Consider the following 26,926-nt stretch of genomic DNA (forward strand, 5'->3'; position numbering starts at 1 on the left):
GAATTAAATTCACTTTAAAATCTTTATTCTCTCACAGCTCATCAAATACAAATCTAAGTACTTTTCATATGTAGTGAGGGATTCTGTGTCTATTACCCGTTCAGGAAGAAAGTTTGAGATCCCTGAACCAAAATGTATTTCCCCATTTCCTTTCTCAACCCTACTACCAATTACTTTAAATCAGTGCCCCTTTTATTTTTACAACTTTGCTAAAGGAAACATATCTTTCTGTTTCAATTTTTGCAAGCCTTTTATAATTTTATACATTTCAAAGGAGTCTCCCTTTGGCCTCCTCTTTTCCAACAAAAATAAGCTTTTGTCAGTCTTGTTAAACTTACATTTTTTTACTCCTGACAAGATCCTTTTAAATCTCTGTGTACCCTTTCCAGTTTCATCAAATCTTTCCTGTAATGTAGTGACCAGAATTGTACATAGTGTTCAAGCTGTGGGTTGACAAATCTTTCCTTCTTACTGTCAACTATACAGTTGTTTTTTTAATCATCTGCACATTCCTTTATTATGCACCTTACATTTCGATCTAAATCTTTAAGATATTCTACACAAAGTGAGGGTTGTAGAACCTCATTAATAACAACCTTACAGTCAGAAAAATACCTATAAACCTTTATCCTTTGCTAGTAAATCAGCTTTGGGTCCAATTTTCCAGTGACCCTTGGCTTCCTTGGGCTTTTACTTTTACTTTTTTTGATTACCCTGTAATGAGGGATTTTGTCAAAAGCCGTGGCAAAATCCTTGCAGACTTCAGCAACCCACTGCCCTGGTCAATCTGACTTGTTCCATCCTCAAAAAATTCAGTTGTTAATCTGAAATGATCTTTCATATGTTGACTCTCCTCGATTAATCTGTCTTTCCACACTTTGGAAAGGCACAGATGAATGAAATTATTAAAATATGGACATATTCTGGCAGGAGCAAGAAATTTCTTTTCAGTATAGACAAAAATAATTTTCATGTAAGATAGAGAAAAGTGCAGTGGAAAGTTAATGTTGTTTTAGGTTGTTATTATTGTGTTACCAGGGAAGAAAATAGTAATTGAATATTTGGATTTGTCCAAATCTGGATGAACTATAATAAATACATGCCATAATGGTAATTATATTTTTATATTAATGTAAACAGCTTTACCTGCCTATTTCAAACAAGAGCTACAGAATGTGGAAGCAATTGAAGGACACACAGTCACTCTCCACTGTGAACTTTCTAAGCCCAGTGATCCAGTGGAATGGAAAAAGAGACTTGCTGTGGTTCATGCAAGTGACAAGTATGAAATTAGGCAAAATGGTGTCAACGTTGAGATGTTAATCTACAATGTGAAACCAGGAGATGCTGGCAAATATACTTGTTATTCTGGGAATCATCAGACAACAGCGTCCTTAACTGTTAGAGGTAATTACGCAACTACTTAAAAAAATTCTGCAAATTTATTTTCCATGGGAAAGCATTTCACTTAATAATTGCTATTAAGCAATATTTTCTTGAAATAAAAAGTACAATTATCAAATTATGATTTCTTCACATTTTGGACACTTGAATAGTTTTTCTAAAAATCGAGAAACATTATATGAATTTTACCTATATTTGATAGAGAAAGAAATGTTGATGAAAGTTTTTTTTATTTTCCAGAACGTGAAATAAAGATAGTTTCTGGTTTAAAGAACACTGATGTGTTTGCTGGTGAGTCGGCCACATTTGAATGTGAGCTCTCAGACAAGGATGTGGAAGATACGCAGTGGTGGCTGGATGGTTCACCCCTTCAGAATAATGATCTGAATGAAATAACTGTTCAAAATGGAAATATTCATACATTGACCCTACAGGGCCTCGGAACCAATGACTCGGGAACAGTGACGTTTAAGGCGGGAATTCTTACTTCTTCAGCAAAGTTATTAGTTAAAGGTAATTTTAGATAATAATTTCCAACTTTTCTGTCAATGTTCTGTTCATTGATCATCTTCGCAGAATGTAGGTGGATTTCATTTTGGAACTAAAAAAGCGTACGGTGGTTAGTGGAAAAGTTCCACATTTCACATCTTATCATGTTGAGGTCCTGGTGCAGGGTCAGGAGCCATATTGTGGGAACTGGGGGTGCAGATGGCAAGAGATCCACCAGGGCCTCCAGATGCAGACATACAATTGTAGTGTGAAAGCCTACCAACTAAAAGTACCTTACCTTGTATGGAACTTGACAAGCTCTGAATTTTACAGCTGATCATAAAAGAAAGAGCTTAACAGGGCGAGGATTGGACAGAGATTGGTGCTCATGGGATACTCTACAATGGTAATAGCATAGTAAGAACATTGAAACTTGAAGGACTGCAAAAAATCTTCATCTAAAGTGTGCAATGCTGGTGGTAAAATGTTAGTGGGCAGAGTGGCCTTGACTGGTAGGAAGAAGTCAAAGGAGAGCATTGCTTTGACTGGCTCCTTAAAACCAACCTCAAAAAGAAGTACGGCATATAAATATTTCGTGCTGATAATCTAAAATGCTTGGTCAATTGCCCGTGAAGCCTGGTTGTTTGCATTTTGCTGCTGCAACACTAAAACAAGATTGCCAAATATTGGCACAATTTAAACTTTTGTCACATTTTGGGTGGAGCTCATGAATGAAATTATTAATTTTTAAATAGACAAAAAGTATGATTTAGGAAGATAAATGATCTCTTATATTGGGGAGTACAATTAACACACTTGCTGCAGTAACCAAAATAGTCCTCCTGATTATTAAGACAACAATAATCTGGAAAATGTAACGAAATAGGTTTTGTTGAATTGGATACTATTAAATAGCAATTTTGCAAATCATGATTAAAAATAGATTGCACTGCCTCAAAATTCCAGTGTTTAGTTTGTTGTAAAAGATTGACACTTTCTTTGCTTGCTTTATATTCTGCAGTAGTGTCGCTCACTTTCTATCAATATATCAGAATATGTTTATACGTAAATTTATTGATAACAGTGCCATGAAGTGCTAAGTGCTTCCTTATTTTACAATGTAATCAGACATTAACACCAAACCATCAGTCTAGAGGAAATAAATATCTAAAGAGTTACATTTCTTTCGTGGTCATATCCCTTGGAAAGGGTACAGTGCAGTTTCTTCAGGAAAGGTATCAGTGCTTAAAGTATTCATTCTGATGAAAATTTGGGTTGTTTTGCATTGATTGTTGTCACATTAACATCTCAAAGTACGGTTTAGTTTCTGGCCAATTTTCAGTGCAAATGTACATTCTGTTCCAAAGTTGCTGACAATAAATTCAGTTGTTAAGCCAAGGTTCAACATTCTGGTTAGATAAAACATAAAAAGATCCAGGGTAGACACAAAATGCTGGAGTAACTCTGGGACAGGCAGCATCTTTGGAGAGAAGGAATGGGTGACGTTTCGGGTCGAGATCCTTCTTCAGACAGATGTTAGGGGAGTGGACGGGACAGAGATAGAATGTAGTCGGAGACAGACTGGTGGGAGAATTGGGAAGGGGGAGGGGATGGGGGAGGGGATGGAGAGAGAGGGAAAGCAAGGGCTATTTGAAGTTAGAGAAGTCAATGTTCATACCGCTGGGGTGTAAGCTACCCAAGTGAAATATGGGGTGCTGTTCCTCCAAATTGCACTGGGCCTCACTCTGACAATGGAGGAGGTCCAGGACAGAAAGGTCAGATTGGGGATGAGAGGGGGAGTTAAAGTGCTGAGCAACCGGGAGATCAGGTAGGTTAAGGCGGACTGAACGGAGGTCATCAGTGAAACGATCGCCGAGCCTGCGCTTGGTCTTGCTGATGTACAGGAGTTGACACCTGGAACAGCGGATACAGTAGATGAGGTTGGAGAAGGTACAAGTGAAAACCTCTGCCTCACCTGAAAAGACTGTCTGGGTCCTTGAATGGAGTCGATGGGGGTTGTAAAGGGACAGGTGTGGCATCTCCTGCAGTTGCAGGGGAAAGTACCTGGGGAGGGGGTGGTTTGGGTGGGAAGGGACGAGTTGACCAGGAAGTTGCAGAGGGAACAGTCTCTGCGGAAAGCAGAAAGGGGTGGAAATGGGAAGATGTGGCCAGGAGTGGGATCCCGTTGGAGGTGGCAAAAATGTTGGAGGATTATATGCTGTATGCGACGGCTGATGGGGTGGAAAGTGAGGACAAGGGGGACTCTGTCCTTATTACGAATGGGGTGAGGGGGAGCAAGAGCGGAGCTGCGGGATATCGAGGAGACCCTACTGACAGCCACATCTATAATGGAAGATGGGAACCCACGTTTCCTAAAGAATGAGGATATCTCCGATGGCCTGGTATGGAAAATTTCATCCTGGGCACAGATACGGCATAGAGGGAGGAATTGGGAGTAGGTGATAGAGTCTTTACAGGAAGCAGGGTGGGAAGAAGTGTAGTCTGGATAGCTGTGGGAGTCAGGGGTTTGTAATAGATGTCGGTCAATAGTCTGTCTCCTGTGATGGAGACCGTGAGATGTAGAAATGGTAGGGAGATGTCGGAGATGGTCCAAGTGAATTGGAGTGCAGGATGGAAATTAGTCGTGAAGTTGAAGTCAGTGAGTTCTGCATGGGTGCAGGAGGTAATGTAGCGGTGGTAGAGTTCGGGGATAGGGCCAATGTACGTCTGGAACAGTGATTGTTCAACGTACCCTACAAAGAGGCAGGAGCTGGAGCCCATGCGAGTGCCCTTAGCTACGCCTCGGATTTGGAGGAGGTCAAGTCAAGTCAAGTCAATTTTATTTGTATAGCACATTTAAAAACAACCCACGTTGACCAAAGTGCTGCACATCTGATTAGGAAAAAAAAAAGAAACAACATACAGTGGGAGGAGTCGAAGGAGAAGTTGTTGAGGGTAAGGACCAGCTCTGTTAGGCGGAGGAGAGTATTAGTAGATGGAAATTGGCTGGTTCTGCGGTCGAGGAAGAAACGGAGGGCTTTAAGACCTTCCTGGTGGGGGATGGAGGTGTCGACTGACCGGACGGACACCCATAGTAAAGATGAGGGAGTGGTGATCTGGAAAAGGAAGTCATTGGAGAGTCGAAGAGCGTGTGAGTTGTCTTGGACATAGGTAGGGAGGGATTGGACCAGGGGGGATAGGATGATGTCGAGGTATGTGGAAATTAATTCGGTGGGACATGAACAAGCAGAAACAATGGGTCTGCCAGGACAGTTCTGATTGTGGATTATGGTGAGAAGATAAAATCGGGCCATGCAGGGCTGGGGAACGATAAGGTTGAAGGTTTTAGAGGGCAGAGAGCCGGAAGTAAAGAAATCAGAAATGGTGTGTGATATTAAGGCCTGGTACTCGTCTGTGGGGTCATGGTCCAAGGATAAGTAGGAGGAGGTGTCTGAGAGTTGTCGCCTGGCCTCAGCACGGTAGAGGTCAGCGTGCCAGACTACCATGGCACCTCCCTTGTCAGGTAAAAAGATTCAGGCCAAAACGGCTTGAAGTTCTAAAAAAGCATCTTGTGGAATAATTGAAAAAAGAACAATGAGCCAATCATTCATTTGATGACTGTGTGCAAATTGTTTGCCACATTTATTCACATACTCAGGCCAGGTAAACTTTAAAGAAAAAGCAGGTCATTTTTGGATTTGCTTAGAACTCAGTGATATGTACATTTTTCTGGGGTCTTTTGCTACTTTTTAAAGGTTTCCAAGAATGACATGGTCTATAGAAAATTCCTTTCTATAATTAATTCTTGTCCATCATGACATAATGAATACTTTGTGCTTCTTGCTGTATTCTTGCTAACATCTTGCATCATATAGGTCCTTCTTTGCTAACCACCGATTGTGCTTCTTTTTCATGGAATCCCTTTTTCCAATTATGATAAATTGCTGTTGAGCGTTATCGATCAGCTTTTTGCTATATTTGCCACTGTTCTCTTACCCTGTCCTTTATTTTATTTTCACCTGAGACATTTGCACATTCATGCAATAATAATTACCCTTATTTAAATTGATGCCAGTGATTTTAATTCTGTAGTTTTCACTCTAAACTGTATTTAGAATTCCATTATATTACAGTCACTATCTCCGATGGATCTTTGACGGCAAGATTTCTTATTAATCTTTCTTCATTACTGGGTATTATTTGGTATGAAACAGGTTTATACTGGTACAAAGAGCAAAGAACTCGGAAGGTAGGAGCAAGAAGGGAATGATTTTAACAAGGAGGAATAAAATTTGGACAATAATTCCAAAGAATGTGATTAAAATTATGATAAAATTAAGATCAGTAGACGTATTTCTAGAAGTAAAGAAATTAGCAGATACGGTTGAGATCACTTGAAAAAATCAGGAGATGCTCTTCCAGTTCATAATAGTCCTTTGATTTCTATTATGCAGCGCAGAAGGATGATTAGCTGTTACATGTTTTGATACTGGCTGAGGATAGAATGCTGATGTTAATTCAATATCCTACTCATGAATTTGGAGGATTTTGTGGAGCCAACATTGATGGTATCTCTCCAGTGCTCTAAAGTGGATGACTATGTCTCAGAGACATACAGGGATACCAGGATCTTTACCACTCCGTAAATCATGAGCGAAATGCTGAATTTAAGGTCTTGATCTTTAAATACTCTTCCTTAAATAGCTAAAGACATGCTGCTACACCAAAGGCATTGATGAATTTCATTGTTAATGCCTGTCTTAGCTGAGTGGGACCTAAGATATGGGAAGTATCGGGGACATTTTTTTATGAGAACAATGATGTGCAGTGTGCATATTAGAAGAAAACTTTTGTAAAGTGTAAAACCCATTCTCTTAAATGCTTTAATGAATGATTTGTTGATGACTTAAGAGCTCCACCGATAAACAAATGTGTACGCAAGTTTTGTCTGTGGGTTGCACTTTGACAGATTATCCTCACCTTGGTCCTAGAGTTTCTTGTTTATCATGTAGATTAGTCCAGCAGGGAGCTTGTTGGAGGTGAGGTGCAGCATTACATGGAAGTAGTATGAAAATCAGAGACTTGCTTGACTCAGGACTGCACTGAGATTGGGTTGGTTGAGGACACATTGGCTCATGTATTTAATTCTAATGGATTAATCAGTGGCTGAATAGGAGAAACTGAATATGTTCAAACAGATGTTTTATTTGTTCTAAATTAAGATTCTAGGTAGGCATCTACTAATATTTATCACCTACAGTATAATAAATATATATCCTCATAGAAATTGGTATTACAGCTATATTACGGTTAACTTTAACCTTATTTGTGAGTTTTGAAAGATGAAATTTTATTGATGGCAGTTTGCTGTCTACCAGCATGATGTAATTAGCCATCATCTGATCAGTTGAAAAATCAAAATGCTATTAGGTGTAATACCAACTTGATCCCACTTGTATTTTGTTAAAATAAGGATAATAATCTTTAAACTATTGGAATTTCTTTTCGTGCTGCTGCTGAATCTCCTATGGCATATTGATTAACAGATCCAGCGGTTGAGGTAGTAAGCGAAATGGAAGATGTTACTAGAGAGGAAAATGACACAGCAGAGTTTATCTGTCAGTACTCCAGACCAGTCAAAGCTCTGTGGAGAAGAAATGACAAAGAGATTCTGCCTGATGGTCATCACATAATTATTGACCAAGACTGGAATGTAGCAAAACTGAAAATCTGTGACGTCACCCCAGAGGACAGTGGGATGTATACATGTGAAGCTGCTGGAACAAAGGTTGCTGCAGTGCTCAGTGTTCTAGGTGAGCCCTGAAAAAATGTAATGCTTCCCACAATATAAAGCGCATTTGCTAAAGCTTTAACATAATTTTAAAATTACAAGAAGATTAACAAACCATATAAAGATCATTATTAATGGAAATTTAAAATGATAGACTTCAAAAAACTAGCCTTGGAATCATTTAACCACTAAGTATTTTAATTAATCATTCTTATCCTCTAATTCAAAAATCATTGTAGAGTTTGGTTCTAACCCATCATCAGCCTTTAACTACTTTCATTATCTATAAAGTTACTGATGATCATAATTATCTTAACCTCTGGGAATTGCATTTATTGCTTATTTCTTTTTTGCTATATATTTTAAAACCCATCTTAACACTAAACTGCCCAAGTGCATCTTGTGATAATCAACCTTTATATTTTTAGTTTCCAAAGTAGCAGAGCATTCAAAATGATTTTTCTTGATGACATCAATTTTAAATAAAAGTAAACAATTCACAGATATGCCAGCATCATCGGGGTATATTTTATAAAGCCGGTGGCATGAATTTCTGAAAAAGATACATTTGAAGAAGGTCAGGATGGAAATGCTAAATTCATTGATAATGCATATCTACAACAGGAGCTTTGCCAATGGCTTTGAGCAGATGGCCTGGAAGAACTTGATTTTACCCTGAACAACATTTCTTTTGATTCCTTTCACTTTCTACAAATCAAACATTTTACCAAGGGTGCTCAAACTATGTCTGCTTTTTCGATGGCTATGTAGAAGACCTTGATCCAAACCTATCCTGGTGCCAGTCATAAAGTCATACAGCTTGGAAACAGGCTCTTCAGCCCAACTTGCCCACACCAGCCAACGTGTTCCATCTCCACTAGTCCCACCTGCCCGCATTTGGCCAATATCCCTGAAAACCTGGCCTATCCATGTACCTATCTAAGTGTTTCTTAAAGTTACGATAATACCTGCCTCAGCTACATCCTCTGGCAGCTCGTTCCATATACCCACCACCCTTTGTGTAAAAATATTACCCCTCAGGTTCCTATTAAATCTTTCCCCTCACCTTAAACCTATGTCATCTGGTTCTCCTAGAAACATAGAAACATAGAAAATAGGTACGGAAGGAGGCCATTTGGCCCTTCCAGCCAGCAACGCCATTCATTGAGATCATGGCTGATCATCTACAATCAGTAACCTGTGCCTGCCTTCTCCCCATATCCCTTGATTCCACTCACCCCTAGAGCTCTATCTAACTCTCTTTTACTTTCCTTCTTTATATTCTTGGCCATCTTCACTTCGTACTTCATCTTTTTTGCCCTTTTTGCTATCTTCTGTCGTCCTTTGAAAGTTGCCCAATCCTCTGGCTTCCCGCTACTCCTTGCTATGTTATACATCTTTTCTTTTAGTTTTATTCCATCTCTAACTTCCCTTGTCAGCCACAGTTGCCTCTTATTCCCCTTAGAATCTTTCTTCCGCTTTGGAATGAAACAATCCTGCATCTTCTGGATTATGCCCAGAAATTCCTGCCATTGCTGTTCCACTGTCATTCCTGCCAGGATCCTTTTCCATTCGACCTTGGCCAGCTCCTCTCTCATGCCTTCATAGTCCCCTTTGTTCAACTGCAACACTGACATTCCTGGTTTAACTTTCTCCCTCTCAAATTGCAGATTAAAACTAATCACATTATAGTCACTACCTCCAAGCGGTTCCTTTACCTTGAGTTCCCTTATTAAATCTGGTTCATTGGACAACACTAAATCCAGAATTGCATTCTCTCTGGTCGGCTCTAGTACAAGCTGCTCTGAGAACCCATCTCGGAGGCACTTTCCAAACTCCCTTTCTTGGGGTCCAGAACCAACCTGATTTTCCCAGTATACCTGCATATTGAAATCCCCCATAACTACAGTGGCGTTACCTTTGTTACATGCCAATTTTATCTCCTGTTGCAACTTACACCCTATATCCAGGCTACTGATTGGGGGTCTGTAGATAACTCCCATTAGTGTCTTCTTACTTTACAATTCCTCAACTCTATCCACATTGACTCTACATCATCAGTCCCAATGTCACCCCTCGCAAGGGACTGAATTCCATCCCTCACCAACAGAGCTACCCCACCTCATTTGCCCACCTGCCTGTCCTTTCTATAGGACGTATAATCCTGAATATTCAGTTCCCAGTCCTGATCCTTCTGCAGCCACATCTCTGTAATCCCACAATGTCAAACCTACCAATCTCTAACTGAGCCTCAAGCTCATCCACTTTACTTCTTATACTTCGCGCATTCATATATAGTACTTTGAATCCTTTGCTCATCTCAGCTTCCACGTCGATTCCTATTACACTTGGCCATTCTCTCCTATTGCTTTGTGAGCTCTCTGTCCCGTTAATTCTGGGTTGTTCCTTAATTATTCCTATACTCTCTTTCCCTTTAACTCCATCCTTGTCTATCCCATTTGAAACCCCCACCCCCCACTATTTAGTTTAAAACCACCCGTGTAGCAGTGGCAAATCTGCCTGCCAGAATGCTGGTTCCCCTCCTGTTGAGGTGCAACCCATCCCTTTTGTACAATCCACCCTAACCCCAAAACAGATTCCAGTGGTTTAAGAATCTAAATCCCTGCCACTTGCACCAGCTCATCAGCCAAACATTCAGGTCCCGTATCTCCCTGTTCCTGCCCTCACCAGCACGAGGAACTGGAAGCAAACCGGAGATAACCACCCTAGAGGTCCTGCTTGTCGGCCTTCTTCCGAACTTTCTAAAGTCACGCTGCAAAATATCTTTCCTCTTCGTCCTGACATTGTTTATGCCGAAATGCACAACCACTTCCAGCTGTTCACCTTCACCCTTGAGGATGCACTGCATTCAGTCCGTGACGTCCTGGATCCTGGCACCAGGGAGGCAACACACCATCCTTGAATCCCACTTGTTGCCGCAGAAACCCTGAGGTGGGAAATGGACAGACAGTGATTTAGGTCAGGACTTTTCTTCAGATGTTGTTCCTTCAGTCAGTGAAGGGACCCAACCCGAAGCATGGTCCATCCATTTCCCACCTCAGATACTGGTTGCCCTGCTGACTGTGTTCAACACTGTGTTTTGCTCAAGACTCCAGCATCAGCAGTTTCTTGTGCCCATATCTTGGTGTACCTCTTCTGCACCCTCTCCAAAGCCTCCATGTCCTTCCTGTAATTCAACAACCAGAACGGCACATAGTACTCTGCACATGTGCACAACTGCACATAAATGTTTTATACTGTTGCAACATTATTTTGGTCCAGCCTATATTTAATTTCCACAATGATGATGCTAAATGGCATCTCTATCATCCTATAATTTTTTTTAGGAGTTATAGACTTGCAACGGAATACCCCTCTATATCAATGCTCCTCAGAGCCCTACCGTTCGCTTACATTTAATCTCCTAAAATCTAACATCCCACACTTGTCCAGATTAAACTCCATCTATATTTTCTATTGTGTGTTATCTCCTTGATTACTCTGGTTTCATCCTATCAGAGATATCCTCCACCTTCCCTGCAGCTAAATGATTTTCTTTTGTCTCCTTCCAGATTCTGATGAATGTTCATTTACCTGAAGCATTTGCTCCGTTCCTCTTTCCTTAGATTAAACCTGACCTGTTGGGTATTTCCTGCAATTTCTATTTTTATTTTAGATATCCAACAACTGCATTTTTGTTTGATTTTCACTAGCATGTTCTCACTATCCCATTTTATTTAAAGGATCTTTGACCTGAAATGTAAACTGCTTCACTTTCCAGAGATGCTTCCAGCCCTGCTGAGTGTGGATTTATTTTTTTGTCTTTTAATTTGAATATGCACTTAACAAACATTTTATGCTGACCAATTTTATGCTGACCAATAATGAATGGCGTTGCCTTGAGAAACAGCCAATGGTCTTCCTCAGTTGTCATCCGTTGTTCTTCAGCAAGTGCCGTAGAGTTAGGGGAGGGGCACTTGGCAGACAACCCGGAGGGTGAGGCTTTTTCATCCTTCTCACATCTAGACTGGGAAACATCAAAGAAGTAGCTTCTACCAGTTCACCAAAGCCCTTAACCAATGAGTTTGGCTTAACCCCAAAATCCCTGCAGGCGTCACACCATGCTCACCATTTTCCCCACTCTCTGCCATGGGCCACCACATGCTGATCCCTTCACATGTACCCTGCTGGCATTGCCTCACTATCTCTCCACCATCTTGCTCTTCTTTTCAGTCAGAACAAATACAATATCTGAGGGGAGTGGAGAGCAGCACACAGCTCTGATGGCCCAAGCCAAAAAAAATGATGTTTGATATCGCAGAATTCATAATTTCCACAAAATCATGACTTACGTAGGATCTTACCATTGCAGAAATAAATTTTCTGAATACAATTAAATGTACACCAATAAACGATTGTGATACTCCAATTCAGGAATTGGATTTGGAGTTCATTCAATGCTGTGATATGATCAATGCAGGGGATGTTGCAAAGGAAGATGAGAGAATTATATCCTAACTTGGCATCCTTGGCTGGTTCCTGGAGAATTCTGGGGGTGATGAAGGTTAGAGTTTGGAGAGGATTGTTAGTTTGGACTAGGGTCTTTGATATAGAAAGCATTTTTGGAAAAGATTCCCTGTAACTAGTGTTAAATGGGATTGATTATGGAATGGGATTCCAGAATGGGAATAGCCCGAGAACAGGCTTAAATAATATGGGTCAAATAGCCTACTTCCAATGTTGTTAAAATATATAAGAATTATGAATCCGTTTATTCCCGTTGGAATCAAATGTCTTCCTCCTTCACTCTGGTGAGAGATGAGGCTGTTGTTTTGAAGAGGTAACCCTTAATAACCTTTCTGGTTACCTTACCACTCTTCTTGCTCCTGCCCTTCTTCAGTTTGGGTCTTAAGGTCTGCATGCTGACACCAGCTGCTCTCTTCAGACTTCTTAGTTGTACAACACGCAGGACATAAAGCTGAAGTCTTCACACCTTTTGAGCTTATACAGCAGAGCACTCCCAGAAGCTGCGAGTACCAGAATATTATTTGCAAAATGTCATAAGTGGACTAGAAGTGTGGTGAAAAATGAGCGTGTATGTCATTTTGCAAATGAGATTCTGGTGTATGCAGCAGTCTGCTGCTGACAGGTTGGTGAAAAAAGGCTTATGGCATACTTGTCTTCATCAGCCAAGGCATTAAGTGCAAGAGTTAGGACGTTATGCTCCAGTTTTACTAAAGTTGGTTATTCTGCATTGGAGTATTGCGGTTCTGGTTGCCACACTACAAGAAAGATGTGACTAAGTTCGGGTGGGTGTAGAAAAGATCCACAGTGATGTTTTCTGGATAAGAGGGTTAAATTATGAAGAGAGATTGAATAGACCGGATATCTGGACAGTTACTTGGATGAGGGGTATGGAATTAGCACAGAGGGGTATGGAATTAATGATGGCAAGTGGCATTAATATACGGCGCCCTCCATAATGTTTGGGACAAAGACCCATCATTTATTTATTTGCCTCTGCACTCCACAATTTGATATTTGTAATTTTAAAAAATCACATGCGGCTAAAGTGCGCATTATCAGATTTTAATAAAGGCCATTTTTATACATTTTGGTTTCATCATGTACAAATTACAGCAGTGTTTGTACCTAGTCCCCCAATTTCAGGGCACCATAATGTTTGGGACACATGGCTTCACAGGTGTTTGTAATTGCTCAGGTGTGTAATAATTACCTCCTTAATGCAGGTATAAGAGAGCTCTCAGCACCTAAGTCTTTCCTCCAGTCTTTCTATCACCTTTGGAAACTTTTATTGCTGTTTATCAACATGAGGTCCAAAGTTGTGCCAATGAAAGTCAAAGAAGCCATTATGAGACTGAAAAACAAGAATCAAACTGTTGGAGACATCAGCCAAACCTTAGGCTTACCAAAATCAACTGTTTGGAACATCATTAAGAAGAAAGAGAGCACTGGTGAGCTCATTAATCGCAAAGGCACTGGCAGGCCAAGGAAGACCTCCACAGCTGATGACAGAAGAATTCTCTCTTTTATAAAGAAAAATCCCCAAACACCTGTCTAACAGATCAGAAACACTCTTCAGGTGTTGATTTGTCAATGACCACTGTCCGCAGAAGACGTCATGAACAGAAATACAGAGGCTGCACTGCAAGGTGCAAACCACTGGTTAGCTGCAAAAATAGGATGGCCAGGTTACAGTTTGCCAAGAAGTACTTAAAAGAGCAACCACAGTTCTGGAAAAAGGTCTTGTGGACAGATGAGAAGATTAACTTATATCAGAGTGATGGCAAGAGCAAAATATGGAGGAGAGAGGGAACTGCCCAAGATCCAAAGCATACCACCTCATCTGTGAAACACGGTGGTGGGGGTGTTATGGCCTGGGCATGTATGACTGCTGAAGCTACTGGCTCACTTATCTTCATTGATGATACAATTGTTGATGGTAGTAGCATAATGAATTCTGAAGTGTATAGACACATCCTATCTGCTCAATTTCAAACAAATGCCTCAAAACTCATTGGTCTGCGGTTCATTCTGCAGCAAGACAATGATCCCAAACATACTGCTAAAGCAACAAAGGAGTTTTTCAAAGCTAAAAATTATCAATTCTTGAGTGGCCAATGATCAATTCTTGAGTGGCCAAGCCAGATCTGAACCCAATTGAACATGCCTTTTATATGCTGAAGGGAAAACTGAAGGGGACTAGCCCCCAAAACAAGCATAAGCTAAAGATGGCTGCAATACAGGCCTGGCAGAGCATCACCAGAGAAGATACCCAGCAACTGGTGAAGTCCATGAATCGCAGACTTCAAGCAGTCATTGCATGCAAAGGATATGCAACAAAATACGAAACATGACATTGCTATGTCCCAAACATTATGTTGCCCTGAAATGGGGGGGACTATGTATAAACACTGCTGTAATTTCCTAGCCTTTATTAAAATCTGACAATGGGCACTTTAACGACATGTGATTTTTTTCTATTACAAATCTCAAATTGTGGAATACAGAGGCAAATAATTAAATAAAGGGTCTTTGTCACAAAGATTATGGAGGGCACTGTAGATGGGTATGATGATCAGCATAGACACGGTGGGCTGAATGGCCTGTTTTCATACTGTATAACTTTATGACTGGAGGACTAATTCCCACTGTCTGAGATGCCACATTTTCCTTACTCATTCCTCATCTCTACATTAATGAACAGCATCAAATGGGAAAAACTTGCAGTGACAATTTGCAACAGTCTTATTGGCCTTGACCTAAATGGAGAAAGCAGGCCAGCTGTAAGAGTGTGAATAAAGGTCTTCTACCTGCAATTCAAGTATCTCAATGATGATAGCCTTGTAAGATCTGTGCATGCATGTGCATTGGTTTTCATGGAGGTCCAGGTAAGACGTGATGTGACTGAAGAGTATGACACAAAACTCTGTGCAGATAGGCATTTCTTTGACACCTGTGCTGAAATCCTTGATCTGTGCATTGTCATTGCCATTAGGATGCCTTCCCTAATAGATTGCTGCCAGCAGTCAACACAGAGATACTTGTTGTACAGTGGTTCAGTTGCATTTGAGCCTCACATCTGTGGTTGGAAAGCTATTGGAGAGGATCCTTAGGGATATGATTTACTTACATTTGGGCAAATTAAGGACAGTCAGCATGTCGGGCAGATAATGACTTACAAACTTGATAGTTCTTTGAAGAAATAATGATGGTGATTGATAAGGGTAGGGCAGTGGATGTTGTCTACATGGACATTAGTATGGGATTTAACAAGGTTCCATGATGGTAGACTGATCTAGAAGAGTAAGATGCATGGGATCCACGGTGATTGGTAATTTGGATTCAGAACTAGCTTACCCATCGATGGAAGGGTGTAATTCACACTGGATGCCTGTGAGCAGTGGTGCTCAGCAGAGATCAAAGCTGGGACCTCTTTTGCATGTGATAGATATAAATTACCTGGATGAAAATGTGGATGGGTTAGATAGTAGATTTGCAGACAACGCAAAATGCTGGAGCTGAGACAGTGAAGAAGACAGTCCAAGGATGCAGCAGAATAGTTTAATCCATATGAGTATGAGATGTTACACTTTGGGAGATCAAGTATAAGGCAAAAGTAGACAGTTACATACTATAGGTCCCTTAACACCATTGATGTACAGAGGGATATTGTTGTCCAAGTCAATAGCTCCCTGATATTAACAATACAAGTAGGTAGATTGGCAAAGAGGGTGTATGATATGCATGCTTTCATCATTTGCTGCATTGAGACTAAGAGCCAAGACGTCTATATAAAACTTTGTTTAGGCCATGTTTGGAGTATTGTCTGCTGTTCTGGTCAGCCATTACAGTAGACATGGAGGCTTTGGAAATGATGCAGAAGAGGTTTACCAGCTGCTACATTTATTAGGGTATTATTTATAAGAAGAGATTGAACAAACTGTTTTCTCTGGAGTGTCAGAAGCTAAGGGGAGGCCTCAGTATAAAATTATGAAAGGCATAGATAGGGTAGACAAAACCTTTTTCACAAGGTGGAAATGTCAAATACTAGGGAGCATATCAATAAGGTGAGAGGAGATGTGTGAGGTAAAATATTTTACACTGATAGTGGTCGGTCCCTTTTCTTTTTCTTTTTCTGCAGGAGTAATTGTGGAAGCAGATACGATAGTGGTATTTAAGAGGCTTTTAGAAAGGCATATGAATTACCAGGAATTGGAGGAATATAGATAATGTGCAGGCAGAAGAGAGTAGCTTAAATAGATATGATGTTTAGCACAGACAACTTTGACTAAAGGGCCTGCTAACGTGTTCGATTTTCTATGTACTTTTTGATGTAACATTAATGTTCAATATTAGTTTCGATTCCACGCAGTGACTTCTATTTATGCCGATATGGATGGAAATGAGGGAAATGATGGAATTGAGTGAGTGAGGGTTGCATAAATTGTCATATTATTGCTGCATGAATGGCACCAGAAGAACATCAAATGCACTAACATTCCCAGTGACAGAAATGCCAAGTCCACAATTCATTTGGAATGATTGTTAGGACAAGATTAATTTGTTTAAGTATAGCACAAAATTGGGTGCTATGTGATCTAATATCTGTATCGTACAGTTAGGATTAGTTCACAGGGTAAAGATGCCCTGGTGTGGTACAAACTTAAAAATATTCCTAAGATATCGCTGACGAGTGAAAGACAGTATATATATAAAAATGATATGCACAGTATTTTTCTGAGAATGGTCCTGAGATACATTGTTGGACAGAGTGAAGGTATTTTTATTCAGCGCATCCTGCCTGGGCCCACCCTACATGTTTAAATGATTTACATTCTTAAATGATCTAGCAAGCCATTCAGTTCAAACATAATCAGGATTGGACAAAAAATGCCCGCCTTAGCAGTGAGGCACAAATTCCAAGTTTTGCAAATATCCTTCATTTTGAGGAACATGATTGATTAAAAGGTATGGTATTAAAAGATGATGGATTTTAAAGATAAAACCATTGTCACCCTAATGTACTATCCCCAAAAATAATGGTTTGAATTGCTGTATTTCTTTTAATTAGCAAAGCACCCTGATATTGTTGAAGGACTAGAGAATATAGATGCAGTGGAAGGTGGTGAAGCTCTGTTTGAATGCTCCTTGTCCAGACCGGAGGTACATTATTATAAGTGGCTGATGGACGATGTCCCCATAACACAAACTGAAAACCTAGAAACAGCAGTTCTTGAAGCTGGAAGACGACATATCTTACTCCTAAAGAACTTAATTCCATCTGACAGTTGTCAAGTGAGCTTCATGTCTGGAAATGCCATGTCCTCAGCGTATCTAAATGTTAAAGGTAAGAAGAGTATTCATGTTGTAAATTTTTTCTTGGGATAAAATAATCACCTGAAAGTTATCTTTAATAATTACAGCAATAGGAGCAAAAAAAATACTGGTTCTTTCCAAGTAGTTAAAACATTACAATGCTGAACATTTATTTATGTTTACGATTCCATTTCCGACGATTTACTATTTAAATAGTTTATTGATTATTCATTAACTTGCTTGCCTATTTTACATATTTTACAATGTAAATTTTATTTGATGCCTACGTGTTTATTTCTCATGTGTAGGATGGCATATTAGCATTTTAAACACTTTGAGAGATACTGAAGTGGTGCAAGGAAATCATGCGGAATTTGAATGTGTATTGAGCGAAGTGGTTCCTATTACTGATGTGAGCTGGTATCTGAATGAAACTGATATCGTAACTAATGAGCACTGGGAAACAAAGGCAGAGAGAAACATTTACAAACTCATTCTGAAAAATGCCCAATTTATTCATTCTGGAGAAATAACATTTGCTTCAAGAGATGTCATTGCTTCAGCAAAATTAGCTATTCTTGGTAAGATATGAGACATTGCCATCAGTTAAATCTTGAAAAATGGAAACTTTGCACTCCTCCTTTTATTCCAGAGGTTTCTGATTGAAGTGTTTGAACTGTTTGACTCCCTAATATGTGAACCTTTGTAACTCACTCAGTTTTGTAAATTGTGATCCTGCAGATTTGCATCATGAAATGAGAGTGGAATTTACTTTTTTACTCTCTGTCTTTCTCTCTCTGTCTTTCTCTCTCTCTCTGTCTTTCTCTCTCTCTCTGTCTTTCTCTCTCTCTCAAAAATAAAACTGAAAAAAAGGTCAGAAAATAAAAATAAAGTGATGCTATTTAAAAAATATGGCATTTAAACATTTTCATTAAATTTTGACCTTTTAATTATATGAAAGAAGCATATAAGGTGTAGACTAAATTAAATGATCTTGACAGTTTAATATTGTGCTTATTAGCAAGCTTGTTTAGTGCTAAAAATATCAACAGGGACAATGGAGAAGAGATATATTACTTTTACTTTGTATTTTCATCATCACAACTGCAGTCAACAGTATAATAATTAGGCATACAACTGATCACGAAACAAAATAAATGACAGAAGTGCAGCAAATAATTTAGCCAATTTGTAATTGATTGGTTAAAATTCCAAATACATAACTATAAAATGGTAATACTATGATTTCAATCCTGAAATCTCTAAATAGTTCAAAGATTTAAGCATGAAAATCTAGGCAGCAGAAGTAAAGTCTGAATAAAAACAGAATATGATGAAAATGCTCAGCATCCCAGGTAGCTTTATATGTAGCTACCACTACATAAAAATTCATTTCCTAGAATATGGTGTAGACATTCTTGGCTGCAAGATATTTTTATGCAGAGAGTTTAATAATTATAGTTTAATTATAGTTTATAGGTTTATTTGTAAGTGTAGTGTCTATGTCTATGTCTTAAAATGTCTTAAAATGTGTTTATGGCAATTATTTTAAGATGCTTTTTGTGCATTCCAAAATATTTGATAGCTTGTCCATCAAATGCAATTTGTTCATATTAGTGATAGCAATATTTTATATTCACCAATTAATATATTATTTTGAATTTTACTTGTGTAATTATCGTTTCAGGAACTCAAGGTAATAATGATTCTAACTCACCTCTATAGGTCCTCCTGATCCTCCTGAAGATCCAGAGATTGTCAGAAAGAACCACCAGTCTGTCACCTTATCTTGGTTTCCACCACTCAGTGATGGCGGCAGTGTTATACAAGGCTATCATGTTGAGATGAAACCTCATGACAGTGACTGCTGGTTGCAATGTAACACAAAAGCAATTGAAGAGACAGAGTTCACTGTTGAGAATCTGGAACCAGGCACTGGATACAGATTCCGGGTTTCGGCTCTGAATTGTGTTGGTGTTGGTGAACCTGTTCATTTGCCACAGACAGTTTTGCTGGGTGAGAATTGCAAATGCATACCAGTTGCATGTTCTTCATTATTTTACCTTTAAACACGAGTATAACAGAACCTTGATTCTTTAGCAATTCAAAATTGGGAATTTACTTACTTAACTAAGAACTCGAATTTTGAAACACATGGCCTCCCTTGACATGTTCTTCCGCCCATTGTACTTGTATATCAGCTATCTGACAGTAAAATACAAGTACTTGAATCTTAAATATATTTTGTTAGCAATTGACTAGTTGCCTTAGTTAAAAGAAGGTTATGGAATATTACATTTATATGCTTTTGATTTATTTAAGCAACTTCAGCAAAGCCATTCATATATCCTAAGGAAAATTTTAAAAACAGAAATTGCTGGAAATACTCAACAGGAATACTCAGCAGGCCAGGCAGCAGCAAACCTGAGCAAAGCTCGGACCCTTCTTCAGACTGATTGTGATGGGGGTGGGGAGGGGGAAGCTGGAAAAGAGGTGCTGGTCAAAGCTTGGCCAGTGGTAGGTAGGTATTTCAATGGCAGATGGGTAGAATAATCAAACCCCTCTCACCCGTATACACCTATCACTTGCCAGACTTTGTTCCACTCCCACCTCTATTCCAACTTTCCCCCCACTACAATCAGTCTGAAGGGTCCTGAACCGAATCATCGCCTATCCATTCCCTCCAGAGATGTTGGCTGACCCACTGACTTATTACAGCAAGATAGAAAACAAAAAAAGACATAGTGTTGAAACTCAGTGGGTCAGATACCATCTATGGAGAACGTGGAAAAGTGATATTTTGCATTGGTTCACTCTTCAGATTCTCAGGGCCTCCTCCTTGGCCCCATCTTTTGGATATTCTCTTCTCCATCTTTTTTTTGCAATTTAAAACCTTTTTTTTTGCAATCCAGCCTCTGTAGTTCTTTCTATTTACAAGATAGAAAACAAGTTAGTTTTCAATACTACTGGAGCAGCTTGTGCAACTACATTGTTCAATTCATAATTTTAAAAGTACTGCCTAGATTTTACTTTTGGCTTGTGAGTTCTAATTTTGCTTGATTAAATGATTTTAAATTGGTCTATTTTAGATTGCAGTATTCTTATCCCTGGTCCTGTTTGGGGAAATCTATATTTCATAAATGATTGGGAAATGATGAATTGCTAAATTATTGCATATTTCTATTCATCATGGAACAGTGTTGACACTTTAGCCCAACAGTATTGGCAGTTTAGCCCATGGGCCCGATGCTGCCCATGTTGCCAATCTAATCTAATCTTTTCTGCCTGCGCATGGTCCATATCCCTCTATTCCCTACCTATTCACTTGACAGTCTAAATGCTTCTCAAATGCAGTTATCATATCTGCTTCTATCACCTTTCCTGGCAACTACGATTCTCTGCGTGATATACCTAGCTTATACACCTCCTTTAAATGTTCCCCTCTCATCTTAAAACTATCCCTCTATTATTTGACCTTTTCACCCTTGGATAAAGACTGACCATCTATCCTATCTATGTGCCTTTTAATATTATAACCTTCTCTAAGTTAGCCTTCTCAGCCTTCGATGGTGCAGCAAAAGCAATCCAGGATTGTCCAAGATCTCATTATTACTAGTACTCTCCAATCCAGGCAACATTGTGGTAAACCTCCTGTGCATCCTCTGAAGGATGTGCATGTGTAACTTCCACATTCTAGCTTTTCTGTTTGACCAGAACTGAACGGAATACCCATATATGGCCTAACACATTTTATCCAGCTGAAATAAGACCTCACTGTGGCGGATCAGGCCACTCCTTGGGTCAGCCCCCTCGTTACGTGACGGACAGAGGAAAGGGGTTAAAAGCCAGACCAAGGGAAGGCATCTCTTATCCCTAGGAGAACTACGCTGTGGGCAGGAGCTCACAGCCTAATAAAAGAATCTTATTAAACACTGCCTGGCGTCTTGCCTTTTCTCTGGCCTCCGCCAGGCCACTACATTGGTGACCTCGACGGACATCACACGTAGTGATGTCAAACGATAATGTGCAACCCGGTCCTGCCGCCCTCGGTCCTGCCGACCTCGAGGCCGTCTCCCTCAAACTCCCGACCCTGTGGACCGAAGAGCCTGAGGTCTGGTTCCAGCAGGCAGAGGCACAGTTTGCTGTGCGAGGGGTAACCGTCGACTTGACGAAGTACTTTTATGTCGTCGGCGCCCTGGACCAGGCGACAGCAAGGCGAGTAAAGCCTTACCTTAATGACCCCCCCGCGGATGACAAATATAAGGGCCTTAAAGAACTCCTTATCAGGATGTTCGGCCTCAGCGACGCCGAGAGGGCAACTCGCGTTATGAGCCAGGGGGGGCTCGGGGACCGACGGCCGTCGGCCCTTCTGGAGGACATGCTCGCCCTTATGGGCACCCACCCGCCCTGTTTCTTATTCAAGCAGGCCTACCTGCGGCAGCTCCCGGTCGACCTCCGTTCTCAGCTCGCTGAGGACCCTTTCACCGACACGCAGCGGCTGGGCGAGCGCGCTGATCAAATCTGGATGTCCCGTCGGGAGGACCTGGAAGCCCTAGCCGTCTTTTCCGCGGCGTCGGAAGGCCAACAGCAAGCTGGGGCCGCCGTCGACCCCGTTTCAGGGCGACCCCCGCGGCGAAATCCGGCCGCCATCGGGCACCCCGGTGCCGGCACGCCCTTCTCGCACGGCCCGCCGACAATTCAGCCAGACGCCACCAGAGGTCGCTGGTGGTCGGCCCAAGCAGCACCACCTCCAATACCGCTGGAGACCACCGGAGGTCGCTGGTGGGCATCCCAGTCTGCACCACCACCGGACACCAGCAAAGGCGGCTGGTGCTATTATCACCGTCGTTGGGGACCGAACGCCAAGCAATGTCGCCTACCCTGTGCCTTTCCGGGAAACGCAAGGGCCGGCCGTCAGTGATCCCTTCGGCGGCCGGCCAGATCCATCGTGTGTTCGCCCTGGATCGCCGCACCGGGGGTCGGTTCCACGTCGACACTGGAGCAGAGGTGAGCGTCCTACCTCCTTCCACCGCCGATATCCATACGGGCAAACGCGGCCCCCTCCTCACTGCGGCGAACGGTAGCCCCATCAACACTTACGGGGTCTGCCAGCTCGCCCTTAACTTCGGCGACAGCTGGTTCACGTGGCGGTTCATCATTGCCGATGTTTCCCAGCCGCTGCTGGGCGCCGACTTCCTGCGGGCGCATTCCATGCTCGTGGATGTCAGGCGGCAGCGCCTGGTGCACTCCAGCACGCTGAGGCCGGTCTCCCCCAACGTCGGACACCTGTCGTCCGTGGATGCGACGTACGCGCGCATCCTGGCGGACTTCCCGGACATTGTGGAAACCCACTTCTCCTCCGCTCTCAAGCACGGGGTGCAACATCACATCCCCACCACCGGGCCACCCGTGCACGCCCGAGCGCGGCGTCTCGCTCCAGACAAGCTCCATCTAGCTCGAGAGGAATTTCGTCAGATGGAGTCAATGGGCATCGTGCGCCCTTCCGATAGCCCGTGGGCGTCACCACTCCACTTGGTCCCCAAGGCGGACGGGGGTTGGCGACCGTGCGGGGACTATCGGCGCTTAAATGACGCGACCGTTCCCGACAGGTACCCGGTTCCGCACATCCAGGACTTTAATGCCCACCTGGCCGGAGCATCCGTGTTCTCCAAGGTGGACCTTGTGCGTGGATATAATCAAATCCCGGTCCACCCCGATGACATCCCCAAGACTGCAATCATCACCCCGTTCGGCCTATTCGAGTTCCTACGGATGCCGTTCGGGTTGAAGAACGCCGCACAGGCCTTCCAACGGCTTATGGACTGTGTGTGCCGTGGCCTGGAATTCGTCTTTGTGTACTTGGACGACGTACTCGTGGCCAGCCGCTCGAAGCAGGAGCACTGCACCCACCTCCGCCAGCTGTGTAAACGCCTCAGCGAGTACGGGTTGTCAATCAATACTTCCAAGTGCCGTTTTGGGGTGACGGCCATCGATTTCCTCGGCCATCGGGTGACCCCACAAGGGGTGGTACCTCTTCCGGACAGGGTCGAAGCTGTCCGCCGTTTCCCCCGACCGACCACTGTCAAGGGCCTGCAGGAATTCGTTGGGATGGTCTCGTTCTATCACCGCTTCCTGCCGTCGGTGGCCAGAACTATGCGCCCACTCTTCCACCTCATGGCTGGTCGCCGCAAGGAGGTCGAGTGGGACGACGAAGCAGGAGCGGCCTTTGAGCAGGCTAAGGAGGCCCTAGCCAGGGCCACGATGCTCGTCCATCCTAAGGAAGATGCCCCAACCGCCCTGACCGTGGACGCTTCTGAGGTGGCGGTCGGTGCGGTGCTAGAGCAGCACATCGACGGGTGTTGGCGGCCACTCGCCTTCTTTAGCAGGCACCTCAGCGGGGCCCAACGGCATTACAGCGCGTTCGACCGGGAGCTCCTCGCCCTCTACCTCGCGGTACGCCACTTTCGGTACTTCCTAGAGGGGAGACCCTTCACCGCGTTCACAGACCACAAGCCACTCACCTTTGCGTTCGCCAAGGTTTCGGATCCGTGGTCTGCGCGGCAACAGAGACAATTGGCTTATGTGTCGGAATACACCACCTCAATTCGGTTCGTGGAGGGAAAAAACAACAGGGTGGCCGACGCCCTGTCTAGACCCGCGATCCACGCCGTCCTACAAATGGCCGGGAGGATCGACTATTCCGCCCTAGCAGCCGCACAGCTGGGGGACGAGGAGATGGCCGCCTATCGTACAGCCGTGTCCGGCCTGCAGCTGGAGGACATTGTCTGTGGCCCCGGGGATACAACACTGTTGTGCGACACCTCCACTGGCCTGCCTCGGCCCATCGTCCCTGTCGTCTGGCGTCGCAGGGTAATCGAGGTGCTCCACGGGCTGTCTCACCCCTCCATTCGGGCGACGGTGGCCCTTGTATCCTCCCGTTTCATGTGGCACGGGCTGCGTAAGCAGGTCGCACACTGGGCACGCACCTGCATCCCGTGCCAAACTTCAAAAATCCAGCGACACGTGCGTGCGCCTCTGCAAGAGTTTCGTGTCCCTCGGCAGCGCTTCGACCACATTCATGTGGACATCGTGGGGCCGCTGCCGCCGTCCCGGGGCATGACCCACCTCTTCACTGTGGTAGATCGCTTCACGCGGTGGCCGGAGGCCATTCCGCTGGCAGACACCTCGACGGCCACCTGCGCGCGGGCCTTGGCGGCGCACTGGATCGCCCGGTTCGGGGTGCCACTGGACATTACATCCGACCGGGGGCCACAGTTCACTTCGGAACTGTGGTCGGCCATGGCAAGACTCTTGGGTGTCAGCCTACACCACACTACGGCGTACCATCCACAGTCGAACGGGTTGGTGGAACGCTTTCACCGCCAGCTGAAAGCTGCCCTGAAGGCTCGGCTCACGGGCCCAGACTGGGTGGACGCCCTGCCGTGGGTTTTGCTGGGGATCCGCACCGCACCCAAGGAGGACTTGGCCTCCTCCTCCGCCGAGTTGGTGTACGGGGCCCCCTTGACGGTTCCCGGGGAGTTCATCCCACCAGCGCAGGGTCGAGTGGAGCAGCCTTCTGACGCCCTGCAACGTCTTCGGCAGACGGTGGGCAGGCTGGCACCTGTGCCCACGTCACGTCATGGGACATTCCAGCCACACGTCCCTGCCGCTCTGGAGGACTGCCAGTTCGTGTTCCTGCGCAGGGACGCACACCGATCACTTCTCCAGCGGCCGTACGAGGGCCCCTTCCGGGTCCTGCAACACGGCTCGGCCACATTCGTTCTGGACATGGGGGGTCGCAGAGAGACTGTTTCGGTCGCACGGCTGAAGCCGGCACACGTGGACATTGATCGGCCGGTGCCGGTTGCACAGCCCCGCCCGCGCGGTCGCCCCCCGTCCAAGCTACCCCCTCCAGTGTCTGCTACGACCCTTCCACCTGTCGGTCAGTCGCCGGTCCCTGCGCCGGTCATGGTGCGCACCCGGGCTGGTCGCCTCGTGCGCCCTCCTGTCCGTTTTGTACCTCCGGTTCTTGGGGGGGGTCCTGTGGCGGATCAGGCCACTCCTTGGGTCAGCCCCCTCGTTACGTGACGGACAGAGGAAAGGGGTTAAAAGCCAGACCAAGGGAAGGCGTCTCTTATCCCTAGGAGAACTACGCTGTGGGCAGGAGCTCACAGCCTAATAAAAGAATCTTATTAAACACTGCCTGGCGTCTTGCCTTTTCTCTGGCCTCCGCCAGGCCACTACATCACAACATTTGTACCTATTGCCCTGACTGATGAAGGCCAGATGCCTTATTTCCCACCCTGTCCATTTGTTTTGCCATTTCTGGGGAACAATGGACTTGCACCCCAAGATACCTCTGGTCATCAGTGCTTATAAAGGGCCTGTCATTTACTGTATACATTCCTCTTGCATTTACCCCTCAAAATGGCAGGCAGACCATACACTTCTTTGCCACTCTGCCTACTTAAACAGCTCCCCCTTTTATGGATGTAAACCATACAGCTAAGAAACTAAAAATACAAGCAGCTGTTTAAATTAGCACCTACCATTGTAGCTAATTCTCTTGTCTCGAGGCATTTATTTCACCTGATCCCTATTTTCCATGAATACCAAATATTTTACATTATAATCATGAACATGCTCATTGACAGAATATCCACAGCCCACAAGATAGAAACTGCCAAGGAATTAGAACAGTGAGTAAAGTGTTTCTCTTCATCTCAGTCATATTTTCAGAACCAGTCTTGTGGCTCAGTTTAAAAGCAGAAGGCTATTTCAGGAGAGTAGCACATCAATTATTATGCTAAATTGCAGGTTATTGAATCCTACTGTAGGACACAGTCCTGCAAGGGTTACAGACCATCTAACACCAGCCTGGATTTGTTCATGCCCAATGAAAAATAATCACGACTCTGACATTTATGAGGTATGGGGTGAGGGGTTTCTGAGTGGAGTGAATGGAATTTTAAAAATTCCAGAGGTCTTGTTGAATTTAGATGGAAACCAAATGTTTTCCCTTTTTTGTTTTTTTTGTCAAGAATCTGCAGATATTAAAAGTGTTTCTGGTTATTCAACAGTCTAAATAGCAACAGAAGACGATGATTAATGATGATCCCTCACAACCCAACACATGTGGGAACATTTCATGAAACCCAATTGTATTGTAGCTACTGTTGAATCAATGTTACCACATTTTTAGATTGTGAATTAAATCTCAGGTTACAAAGATAGTTGAGCTATTCATTAAGGATTCATAAAACTCACTGAGTTCTAGGAAGGAAATGACTACAGTTCAATGATGAAGGAGGACAAATAGCGGATAAATATATGTCTGTTAGCTTAATATCTGTTGGTAAGATACTGGAGTCTATTATCAAGGAATAAATTGCTTGGAATGTA

The 26,926-nt window shown here is 43.3% G+C and overlaps 1 protein-coding gene across 1 annotated transcript in view; it reads left to right on the plus strand.

Annotated features, from left to right (window-relative positions):
* Positions 1-26,926, plus strand: part of obscnb (obscurin, cytoskeletal calmodulin and titin-interacting RhoGEF b) — a 368,207-nt gene that overhangs the window by 199,431 nt on the left and 141,850 nt on the right. The window contains exons 65-70 of the mRNA XM_078423526.1: positions 1,141-1,407; positions 1,645-1,917; positions 7,440-7,706; positions 17,280-17,555; positions 17,833-18,105; positions 19,250-19,540. Of these exons, the coding sequence (XP_078279652.1) occupies positions 1,141-1,407; positions 1,645-1,917; positions 7,440-7,706; positions 17,280-17,555; positions 17,833-18,105; positions 19,250-19,540 (1,647 nt within the window). The remainder of the gene's footprint in view (positions 1-1,140; positions 1,408-1,644; positions 1,918-7,439; positions 7,707-17,279; positions 17,556-17,832; positions 18,106-19,249; positions 19,541-26,926) is intronic.

This window comes from Rhinoraja longicauda, chromosome 2, assembly GCF_053455715.1.
Source record: "Rhinoraja longicauda isolate Sanriku21f chromosome 2, sRhiLon1.1, whole genome shotgun sequence".
Lineage (NCBI taxonomy): Eukaryota > Metazoa > Chordata > Chondrichthyes > Rajiformes > Arhynchobatidae > Rhinoraja > Rhinoraja longicauda.